Below are 12,785 nucleotides of genomic sequence, written 5' to 3' on the forward strand. Positions count from 1 at the left end.
AAAATTGATTGAAAAATAAATATGGATGGACATTAAAACTTCTAAAACAACAAGTCTGGTGGTGGTGGCCTAAGACAGTGGTTATCAAACTGGGGGCCGCGAGATGGTGCCAGGGGTCCCCAGTTTTATGACATTTTATGAAATACATTAATTTATCATGAATTCTGTGTAGTTAAACCTAAAAAAATAATGCTACTTACCAAAATAACTACTTTTTTGTATAATTTAATGTTTTTTTATTAAAATGTTGAGTTTTAGAACAGTTTTTTGTCACAAATTTTCTTTGGGGGGCCGCGAAGGAATGCACCATACACAAGGGGGGCCGCACGCTGAAAAGGTTTGGGAACCACTGGCCTAAGACTTTTGCACAGTACTGTAAATACAGGATAGACTAAACTGTCTGTATGTGCACTACTTCAGTTTCAATGATCCTTATTAGTTCCTTATAAGATCCCATGACCAAGCTGAACAGACGCACGCAAGAAAACAAGAAATTCAAGTTTTGGGCAATAATAGCGTGCTTCAGTTTAGAGTGATATACTTCCTGTGCCAGAGAATGGAAAGCACGCCTATAGGTCGTGTGGTTTGTGTCAGGCAGACTTGTGTCAGGTTACTGGTCCGGGTGTCAGTTTCTGCTGGGTTTTTACCCATCACTTGATATTTGTCTGAAGGACAAAGCTGCATTGCTCGGCCCCAAAGCAGGAGTATTGCGATGGTCTTGGGGCTCACGTAACGGCTGTTCTGTTTGAATAACCTTGGCTTGTATGTTGTTTACCATTCTGAACTGCTGTTTGTAGAATGACTGAATTTAATCTGGTGCTTTGTGGCAAAGTACAACCTGCGTGTGACGTGTCCATAATGTGTAAATGTCCACGTGTGTGCCTACTTGGGAAATATCTGTACGACTGTGATTATTTTGGTGGGATCAGGTTTCTTTCACATTGGCACACTTACAATCTGTGCACGTCTCTGACCGGTTCTGCTCTGCTGGACCCGAGATTGCCGCTGTGCTTTTTCAAGCTGACACTGCCCACCGCAGTGTGGAGGTCATGGCAAAGTAATTGCTTGAGGACTGTGGGAAACTCATTGTGATGTGATACTATGCGGTTCGATGTAAATCCATCTGTTCCATTAACATTATACTGGTCCTGCCTGGCTAACTATGTAGCTCTGTGGTTGACATAATAATAGAGATTTTATTAAAAACGATAACAGTAGGAAAAAATATTATTTTAAATACACCACAATCGGGATTTAAATGTATATAATTCAAATTATATAAATAATATTAATTATTATTGCATTCATTACGCATCAGAAGACATATATTAAAGGAGGGGTGCACGATCTGTGAAAGCCAATGTTGACATTTGAAAGCACCCAAACAAACACGCCCCTACCGCAATAGAATTTGGACCTTCTTTTGATAGACCCGCCCCAGACATACGCAACCCATGTCAGTTAGTAGACACATCCCTTACTGCTGATTGGCTACAAGTGTGTTTTGGTACTCGGCCCTACTCCCTTTTCAAAGTGTTTTTCAAAAATTGTGCACATCGCCTTTAACCCACTGGAGTCATTTCTTTAAGTGCTTTTTGGAGCATCGCCATTTTGGCTCACATATCAGATTATAACATGATGGCATTTTAATATAAAATTATTCATGTTTAACTCAAAAAAAGGAAGTGATATAAATCTGGGATGATATATAAAGACACATTAAATTAATCCATTGGTAAGAATTCCCCAGAAAGTGCAAACAGTGTCCTCTTTTTCCAGCCAGCCAATCAAAGCTTTTGAACATTGGGTCTCATTCACTAATAATCGCGTATGTTTTTGATATTTATACGTACATTTGAACTTCTCATGAAAACTTTCTGCCTAATTCACAACACATGCGTACGCATATGAATTTTCTTTTATATTTGTTGTTGTTGACTGCACTAAAGATGTGCATCTGTAACCAGGCGTTCAAGTGCTTGGCGTTTGGACTTCTCATTACATTTAAATAATATTTAAATTAGGCATTAAGCAGACACTTTCACATATAGAGATTTAAAACGTGAGGAAGTAATGTTTGAAGATTTGTCATGCGGACATCTTCTTTAATGCCTATGTGTAGAAAATAATTAGGCTTTATAACACGTATAATATACTTATACTTATAATAATAATATAGATTATGTATATAATCAAAATATAGAAAAAATAATGTAATTTATACAAGTAATATTGTAAAATATAATATAATAATGTACAGTTTATATATCAACATTATTATAATACATTATCATTATAGCCTAGTATTTTACTGTATTGCACATGATTATTGCATATGTGTGGTATTAGTTGTTCTTGAATTTTTTCATACATTTAATAGAAATTTTGATACAAACGTTTTTGTTGAATCATGATTTGTTCGTGAAAACATCCTTACGCATAAATTTGTGCCTACGCATGCCTAGGGAATGAGACCCATTGTGTATGATGTTTGGTCAGCTCTCACCATAACAATAAACAAACAAACTTGCAAACAAACATCTAAATGAAAAGGACTGCTTTAGAGAGCGGATATATCAAGTGTATTGAGCATGTGTGTGTGTGTGTGTGTGTGTGTGTGTGTGTGTGTTTGTGTGTGTGTGTGTGTGTGTGTGTGTGTGTGTGTGTGTACGTGTGTGTGTGTGTGTGTGTGTGTGTGTGTGTGTGTGTGTGTGTGTGTGTGTGTGTGTGTGTGTTTGAGCAGGAACCATTAAGGAAATGTAAAAGAGTTTCTGCATGTTTGCGAAAACAACGCTGTGTCAGCAGGGAGTCAGATGGCAGCTAAATTATTCTCTTTTTCTTTCTCTTATGCTTTGCCTGAAGCTGACTCCCCTTCCTCGACTTTATTTGTCAGCTCTTCTGTCATTGCACTGCTCCGAATCCTCAGCCAGATCTGGCTGTGCTGCATAACCTGTCCCGTCCCTGCATGCAATCCTGTCACACCTGCCTACTTGTGGAGACGTGTGTCCTGTGATGTGTGTGTATGTGTGCGTGTGTTGATGATGTACAACCTGGTGCTATTTTTGCAATTCACAAACAGGGAACTGGAAAGATTTGTGTGTGTGTGACAGTATGCATGCACCTGCCTTTATGAAGGGCATTCAACCTCCTACACTTAAAGAAATTGTGATAATTGACTTTAACTACTTGGGAGTAGTCTAAAAATGCAGTACTTATAAAATATGAGTCATGTAAATATATATTATCCACCAATGAATCCTTTTCATTTGATTAAAGGGAAGGATTGGATATTACATTATATAAGAGTGGATATATTGGATATTGAATATGTTGTTTTTAATTACAATACTTATTTAAAGGGATAGTTCGGCCAAAAATGATATTAAACCCATGATTTACTCACCCCCAAGCTGTCCGAGTTGCATATGTCCATCGTTTTTCAGACAAACACATTTTCGGATATTTTAGAATTTTTTTTTGATCTTTCAGTTGATTAAATGTAATGTTATGGGGTCCAGCCATAGTCCACGACCTTCAAGTCCAAAAAAAAGTGCGTCCATTCTTCACAAATTAAATCCAAACAGCTCCAGGATGATAAACAAAGGTCTTCTGAGGGTAATCCGCGCGGTGTTGTTGTAGAAATATCCATATTTAAAACTTTATTAACGAAAATGAATACCTTCTGGTAGCGCCGCCATCTTAGTCGCGTCCGCATTCAGGAGAGAGTATTAGCGTAGTGAACGCACTTTTCTTAGTGACGTATGACAAATTCGGAGGGCGGGGGCACAGAGCAGCAGCAGAGTAGCCTCTGTAGGCTGCGTAAGCTCTCATCCTGAATGCGGACTCGACTAAGATGGCGGCGCTGACGGAAGGTATTTATTTTCGTTAATAAATTTTTAAATATGGATATTTCTTCAACAACACCGCACGGATTACCCACAGAAGACCTTTGTTTATCATCCTGGAGCCGTTTGGATTTAATTTGTGAAGGATGGACGCACTTTTTTGGACTTGAAGGTCGTGGACTATGGGTGGACCCCGTAACATTACATTTAATCAACTGAAAGACCTAAACCATTTTATAAAATATCCGAAAATGTGTTTGTCTGAACAACGATGGACATATGCAACTCGGACAGCTTGGGGGTGAGTAAATCATGGGTTTAATATTGTTTTTAGCCGAACTATCCCTTTAAAGGACACGCATGTGGCCCAGTCTGGGAAACCCAGCTAAAGTCATTTTTTTATGATTTACTGTTTGCTACATAAAATCATCCTACATAATGTAAAGAAAAATTTGTTAAAAAAAAACTTTGATTTCTTTAATATTGACTGAGTAAGGGCATAACAAAGATCTTGTACCCCTCTCTCCACTCTATACTTTCCTGTTCTTTCCTATCATACTTTGTGTCTAATAAAGGCAAAAATTGCCCAAAAACATAACTTTAAAAGAAAAAATGCTAAAAATGAAATGTCATTAAGTTAAAGATGAACTCACTCAACAGCATGTCATCTCAACATCACAGATCTCAGTGATGTGTGTATGGCTGTAAGTTTTAACTGATATGTCCTGTGTGCTGTAGGGCTGTTGGACTGCAGGCGTTTCACAGGCTTGGCATTGAACTACAGTTTATTACTTTTGGAGGAGGAGGCAGGCATGCTGTACGTGGGAGCAAGAGGGGCTTTATATGCCCTGCAGGCTAGTGACATCTCCAGCAGCTCTCTGCAAACTGTACGTATTGACAAAACACATCAGCACATAATTACCCTAAGTATTGAGATTACTCAAAAGCTTTCTATTTTTATTACTGCTGCTTCACACTTTATGCAATTAATGCAGATTTGCAATATCTTGCTTTAATTTGGCCTGATAGTGAAAACACTACTGCTAGCTAGAACAGAAAGTTACTTTTCCAAGAAGGCATTTTTGTCACAAGTCTTAACTGTTTAAGAACTCTTTTACAGATTGACTGGGAGGCGTCAGATGATCAGAAGCAACAATGCTTAAACAAAGGGAAAGACAACAAGGTTGGTTAAGTCTATATATACAGTATATTGTATACAAAAATGTTTCTTATTCAGCCACTGACCTCATCTTCCTTAACCTTACAGACTGAGTGCTACAACCACATACGATTCCTGCAGAGGTTTAACAACACACACTTGTACACTTGTGGTACACACGCTTTCAGCCCTCTGTGTGCACACATTGTAAGTAACTCTCATTAACACCCACTTTGATATATAAACCTTCAGATTAAGGGCAGTTAAAATGATCGTTGTGTTTTGTCAGGATGTAAGGGAGTTTAAGATATCATCGGCTTTTGAAGAGGGCCGAGAGAAATGCCCATATGACCCCACTAAAGGCTATACCGGCCTGCTGATTGGTATGTTGTCCAGGAATTAATAATTTTAGGAAATTTAGTAATATTGAAACTTTATGATCTATATATTGGACCTTTGTTTCTGTTAGATCAACAGATGTACACAGCATCTCAATATGAGTTCAGGAGTTTTCCAGATATTCGACGCAACTCTCCAAGTCCCACTCTGAAAACAGAGGAGGCTCCCACTCAATGGTTACAAGGTCGGTCCACTGTAGTACTTTTATTTGTGAAAATATTTTATCCAAACCATCAATATTAGTGTAATGACTGGATAAATAATGTCAAATGTTTGGCTGTTTCAGTTAATAGCAGAGCCATAGCCACAATAGACATTGAAGGGGGCATTTCCTCCCCCAATAATCAGTAACGACCAAATTGCCCCGCCACTATTTGATGTTTTTATTATACACACATATAGCCCTGAATATTTTGGTCCCCCATACTGTTCAATGCAATATGATGTCACAAAGTTTCGTGGTATAAGCATGGAATATTTAGCTCATTTATCCATGTCATTGTCACGGATCTCCGCATTTTCCGTGTCTGCACAACGGACGTTCTTTTCCGTGTCAGTTTCACATTTTGGTTACTCAATAGTTTTTTTTATATTTTTTAACCGTTTTCACATACATTTGGGGTTAGATTTGGGGTTTGGGTTAGGATGTCAACTTTAACTAGTGTAACTAAAATAGGAAAAACAATTGAGTAACCAATACGTGAAACTGACACGGAAAAGAAAGTCAGTGGTACAGACACAGAAAAATGCAGAGATTCGTGACAATGACACAGATAAATGAGCAAAATATTCCGGACTATAACACGGAAATTCATGAGATCAGGTTGTTTAATGTTTGGTTAAGTCCTTAGTTCATGCAGGCTGCTAGGTTAGGTAAGGTTTTTTGAAACAAGTAATAGCATGGATCATCAGGTTTTTACTTGTGAAGTCCATGTTAGTGTGCTACAGTATAATGCCAATAAAAAAAAATGGACACACACTTTTTACATGTTTAACTTTTTACTTAAATTGTTATTGTGATAATCTAATTTCTTATAAAAATGCTGTACTTTAATTTAGAAAATAATGCAAAATAGATTCATTTTTACCAGCTGTCTTATTTATAAGATTAAACTAAACGTATCGTTGAGAACTCTGTTATGTAACAGTTTATGTTGTGTGTCTTTGTTTTCTGTGCAGAGGCTGATTTTGTGGGCTCAGCGCTGGTGAAAGAGAGTTTAAGTAGCTCAGATGGAGACGATGATAAGATTTACTTCTTCTTCACAGAGAAAAGCCAAGAGCTTAGTCCATACTTCAGTCACAGCAGAGTAGCAAGAGTTGCCCGTGTGTGCAAGGTACAAGTCTGCAATATTCAAACACCCCATTCAACATATTCTTCTTCATGCATCTTAAAGAAACTTTATTTATTTATTTACAAACATGCCAATTTTGTCATCATGTCATTTGACATGTCACTGTCTCACATGTACATGCTGTTTTTTCTATTGAAGACAAAATGAGAATTTTTACAAATCTCTTTTACATACAAAATGGATATGATGGAGTGAACAGCGATTATATAAAATATAATAGCATACACACTATCACTTATCACACAAATGCACAATTGTTGTGTTTTTGGTGTTTTATGGCCTTTATTAAGCTGAAATGGTAACTTTTGCACGAAATGACATAGGAGCATACATTACAGAGCGTAAATAATGAAAAAAGCCATTTAGATTTAAGTATTTGAAGTATTCATAATTAATTTGAAATAGAAGTGGTTCAAAATCGAATCTCCATTTTTTGCATAATTAAATGCAAAATTAACTAGACAAACTAAATTTAATTAAATGCTAGACAGATTAAAGAAACTTACATCACACTTAATGTTTGTACAGTAAATGTAACTGTGCCCGGAAGACGATATTGTACGATTTGCGATATTACACTAGAGGTTGGTATAAGAGGTATCATCGGAAGTATATTTGGGTTCAGCTGACGTTGTTGTACTGTATAATTAAACGTTATTGCACAGAAATCGACAGTAGTTTTTCAATTTAATTTTCTTTATGCGGATGTAAGTTGATTCAGGCTGGCGCTGGTGAACTGTGAGAAACAGGCTGTGTGGACTGTGGGCAAAATTCATGGTTTCTCTGTGGCAGTCCACACAGTGGGGTAACTTTAATGAGCAGATTACTCTTCATTATACACTTCCCAATGACAGTAAATGCTGCTGAAACACACATGCTGATATTGAGCTGCAGCAAAGTACCATAGCCCTGTCTGAAGGAAGACTCTGTTAAAGCTTCCACATAATAGTCTCTTCAGATTATAATAGGTTTTTTCAGAAATCTTTTTTATAAAATATTTAAATGTCCAAATTAATATGAATTGTATGATCAGATCAGTGCAAAATTATTGAGCTGTGGTTTTATATAACCACACATCTGTGATTAAATATTACCATCTGAGATGATGATCATTCTGTACACTGGTAGAAAAAAATGATCAAAATATGTACTCCAGCTGTGACTGGGGCACTACCCTTTAAAAAGTACAGTATGGACCATTAGATGCAGATATGTGTACATTTGGTACATGTACCTTTAAGACACTAATCATATTAGTACCTCTGATGTACTAATATGAATTATTTAGGTGCAAAGATGTATTTTTTGAAAGTCTACAGCCCCAGTGACATCTGGGATACATATTTTGTACGTCATACAGTCAAACGGCAGTTTCCTTTTTTAGACGTTGAAGATGATTACAGTAAGTGTGAGTAAAAATGAAACTAAGAATTGCTGCGAAAACCAAGTGGGGTCTAAGTTTTCCTCTGTTAAGATTTATTCTCCTCTTGGGAGCCAGCATGGAAATTTACTTTATTCCCCTGACATGATGGGAGCTTCCCGTACATTTAAAAAAACTCCCATCTAGTTCAGCCCATTTCCGATTCCCATAGTGTCACATAATGTCAGTAATGTTGGAGCCATGCCAAGAGGTTATTTTTGAGTTATTTGTAACAAAAGCCAAAAGTATACATATATGGTTCAAAATTATAAATTTTTCTTTTATGCCAAAAAATCCTTAGGATATTAATTAAAAATCATGTTCTCTAAAGATATTTTTTACATGTCTTACCATAAATATATCAACATTTTTATTTTTTCAAGTGGATGCAGTACTAAAGACTTCATTTGGAAAAAATTAAAGGGCACCTACTGTATTATGGCCTTTTCACAAGATGTCTCAGGTGTGCCTAGAATGTGTCTTGTAAAGTTTAGTTCAAAATACCCCTCAGAACATTTGTTATAGCATGTCCAAAATGCCTGCGCTGTTTTAATGTCTCTACCTTTAGATGCAAATGAGCAACAGCTTCTCACTGAAGCTTACAAACAAACAGTGAGCAGTTTTAGTTAAAATAGATCTGATCTGATTAATTCAGTCTGAGACAATACTATCTAGTGGACGGAGTACAACTCGCTGAGGGTGGAAACTATGGTAATGCAGGACTGTAAGTGGGCGGGGCTTCATCAATGTGACCTCACATTGATAAGAGAATCAAACGGCATGTCAAATGAGACTGCTTTGGTTTAATTAAAAAACAAGGAGCGGGTGGATATTTATCATCATAGGATGGTTGTGTTCACACACTGCCAACACACGTTATCTCCAAACACCTTGTAAAAGTGAATTTTGCATAATAGGTGCCCTTTAGTAATAGGAGGCAATTTTTTGCACCCTCAGATTCCAGATTTTATTCAGTGTATAAATCTCAATTTCAAGAAATTGAGTGGGTCACATATATCTTGAGTTTTTTAATTGTGTTTAATATAATGTTTATGTTAGAGAAACAAAATATTGAGCTTTTAAGCAGAATCATGTTTTTATGGTTTGTGATTCATTGTTCTTAATACCAAACTTTCTCCAAAAGTAGCCAATAAATAAGAACAGAATAGAATAATAACTGAGATTTCTACACTCCAAAAAATACACTGGGTTGGTTCAACCCATTGTTGGGTAAATATTGGATGGAACAAACTGTTGGGTTATAAATAAACCTATGTGTATGCTATTGTTGCTACCCAACCATGGGTTGAAACAACAAATAGTTTTAGAGTTTATTTGAGAACAGATTTTAATTATTGGACTATTTTATTTATTATGTTTAAAGAATAAAGAACGTTTAATTTTATAGGCCTATAGCACTCTAAAAACAAACTGTGCTATATAGCACCAAAAGTGGTTCTTTGCTCGTAATCATAGAAGAACCGTTTTAAATGCCATATAGCACCGGTGAAGCACCTGTGTAGAACCATATAGTGCTATGTAGAACCATATGTTGTGCTATATGGCCCCTATTTGGTTCTACACAGGTGCTATACAGGTGCTTCACCGGTGCTATATGGAAGTGGTTTACAAACTGGGGGCCCGCGAGATGGTGTCAGGGGGGCCCCAGTTTTATGACATTTTATGAAATACATTAATTTATCATGAATTCTGTGTAATTAAACCTAAAAAATAAGGCTACTAACCAAAAGCACTACTTTTTGTATAATTTAATGTTTTTTTTATTAAAATGTTGAGTTTTAGAACAGTTTTTTGTCACAAATTTTCTTTGGGGGGCCGCGAAGGAATGCACCGTACACAAGGGGGGCCGCACGCTGAAAAAGTTTGGGAACCACTGCTATATGGCACTAAAAACGGTTCTTCTATGATTACGAGCAAAGAACCACTTTTGGTGCTATATAGCACCGTTTGTTTTAGAGTGGTAAATATGCAGATGGCTGCAAAAGGGAGCTTTTTTCCTAAAATGCCCTTTTATCTTGTAGAGAGACAGAGGAGGTCTTCTAACCCTACAGAAAAAATGGACATCCTTCTTAAAGGCACGGCTGGTTTGTTCTTTACCTGACTATGATTTTCACTTCAATGTGCTGAGGAGTGTGTTTCTATTGGAAGGCTCCAGCCCTCAGGACTCCGTTCTCTACGGCATCTTCGGCTCAGAATGGTAAGGGCCAACCTAATCCATTATTAAGGTTCAATCCCCTTTTGATGTTTTATTTGCATATTTCATCACTTATTATTTAAGCAGTAAAGTTCTTTCATCAGAAGATGTAGTTCATGGCATTTAAACTGACATTAAAGTAGTAGCTTGGTATAGCAGTTATAGGTTTTCCTTAATCGTAAATAAACCACAGATATTGACCAATCAATTATTTTTTAGATTACCGGTTTGAACTGGAATTGTACCCCAGCTAGATATTACACATGATCTGCTTTGTTGAACTGTTGATGAATGAATTGGCCAGATGCTTGAAACAGAAGCGAACCATCAGTCTCGATTTTATCCTAAGTTTGGAATATTAAACCGTTTCAACAGCATGCATTCAAATTTTGACTCCCTGCCAATACATATTAATATATTCTGCCAGCGAGCATCATGTCATTCAGCTTTGACTGTTGGGATTGTTGAGATGGATATGTTGTGTGATCTGTTTATTAGTAAGTTCATCTATTTGCATAGACACATTCCTTGCGTTGACATGCTCTGGCTGCTTGCTTTTATTGAGGCAACAGCATTTAGAGTCCAACTGTATCATCATGATGAAAATCGCTGACACGTCCCCTTGCTACCTGGGGCTCAATGCATGTTTTATTCATAAGCAAGTTACATTTTCCCAGGAGACCAAAGAATATGTGCCTTGGCATTTGAGCCAGGCTTTGTTTCATTATTGATAAAAGTGTCAAAATATTCACAGATTTTATTTTTTAAATTTGAATTGTCACAGGCTGACAGTTTGCAGTTTTTTTATAACACTTTTAATACCACTACATCCATAAACATTCATGGACATGTCTTTGCTTATAATGCATCATACCCTTCACGCTTTGGGATCAAATAATGGATTTCCCCATTGTAGTTAATGTCAAAAATGTCCTTTTGCACATCGTTGTTTTGAAGCTTGATCACATTTCCTTCTTTGTCAGGATGACAGCCTTTCGTGTTAATTTATTTGTTTACTGTTACACATTTCTATAGAGCTAATTCTGAACAGTTTGTAGCACATAGGTCACACACGCCTTTATTACGTCTAGTCGCTGTTTTGACAGATATAGTTGTCCTGACGCCCTGCTGAGAACATGGGCGGTTCTGAAGAGCTGCCAGTGATCTGTGGCTGCCTGAGGTGCAAACCACAAGCATATGTATTATTATTGTTTTAGATAAATGACAGAACAGGGAAGACCATGTGTCAAAAAAATGTGGAGGTAGAATAGAGAGTGAAACAGGAAGAGATGATTAAAATAAGCGTGCCATTTAGGTTCTGATGACATTTTCGTGTTAACCTTTACCAGAGGACGGCTGTGATGTCAGTGTGTCATGAGCTTGAGTGTAAAGTTTACATTAGTGTGGGTGTTTGTTTTCCTGGGCATTAGGCAAGTCTGAATCAGGCATAGAGTCTCCAATATAAGATCATGCCTTCTAAAAGGGCAACTTCACCCAAAAATCTACTCAGCCTGCCCACATGAAAAATACTTATTTTATAGTTGAACTTTAGTATTCACTATAGTAAACTAGGGTAAAATTCCTGGATATATACAACACTATTCTATAGTGTATATTTCACCCAAAAATGAAAATAATGTCATTAATGACTCACCCTCATGTCGTTTGAAACTCGTAAGACCTCCGTTCATCTTCTCAACACAGTTTAAGATGTTTTATATTTAGTCCGAGAGCTTTCTGACCCTTCATTGAAAATCTACGTACGGTATACTGTCCATGTCCAGAAAGGTAATAAAAACATCATCAAAGTAGTCCATGTGACATGTGGGGTCAGTTAGAATGTGTTGAAGCATCAAAAATACATTTTGGTCCAAAATAACAAAAATTATGACGTTATTCAGTATTATCTTGTCTTCCGGGTCTGTTGTGAAGCGCATGCTCGAAACTAAAGTCACGTGAGTGCAGTTACGTGTTATCCTCAGACATGTTTGCGAAGTTTGGGTGCAAAAACAAAAAAAAACCAGCTGGGGCGCACAAGAGAACACGTCAGCCGCGTCGTACGGCATTTAGTCTTGTGCATGCGCTTCACAAGAGACGTGGAAGAGAAGATAATACTGAATAACATCATCATTTTTTTTAATTTTTGGACCAAAATGTATTTTCGATGCTTCATTCTAAGTTGCGTTTAGTCCACAAAAGTCTACTGTAGCTGTATGTGCTTTTAAGATTTGCTTACTAACATTTATTTTAATATTAACTGTACAGCCTATGTTATTGTTTACTTTAAATGTACAGAGAACACAGGCTTAGATATTCAGCAAAAGATTGTGTTACACTGAAAAAACAGAAGTAATTTTTTTTTAATAGATAGGTGAATAGATTTTGAAACACACTT

At 36.8% G+C, this 12,785-nt stretch overlaps 1 protein-coding gene across 1 annotated transcript in view; it reads left to right on the forward strand.

The window, feature by feature from the left end:
• sema4ga (sema domain, immunoglobulin domain (Ig), transmembrane domain (TM) and short cytoplasmic domain, (semaphorin) 4Ga) overlaps positions 1-12,785 on the forward strand; it is a 33,540-nt gene that overhangs the window by 12,253 nt on the left and 8,502 nt on the right. The window contains exons 3-9 of the mRNA XM_065297140.2: positions 4,584-4,732; positions 4,966-5,028; positions 5,113-5,211; positions 5,294-5,387; positions 5,474-5,587; positions 6,583-6,737; positions 10,218-10,393. Coding sequence (XP_065153212.1) covers positions 4,584-4,732; positions 4,966-5,028; positions 5,113-5,211; positions 5,294-5,387; positions 5,474-5,587; positions 6,583-6,737; positions 10,218-10,393 — 850 coding nt within the window. The remainder of the gene's footprint in view (positions 1-4,583; positions 4,733-4,965; positions 5,029-5,112; positions 5,212-5,293; positions 5,388-5,473; positions 5,588-6,582; positions 6,738-10,217; positions 10,394-12,785) is intronic.

This window comes from Paramisgurnus dabryanus, chromosome 20 (assembly GCF_030506205.2).
Source record: "Paramisgurnus dabryanus chromosome 20, PD_genome_1.1, whole genome shotgun sequence".
Taxonomy (NCBI): Eukaryota; Metazoa; Chordata; class Actinopteri; order Cypriniformes; family Cobitidae; genus Paramisgurnus; species Paramisgurnus dabryanus.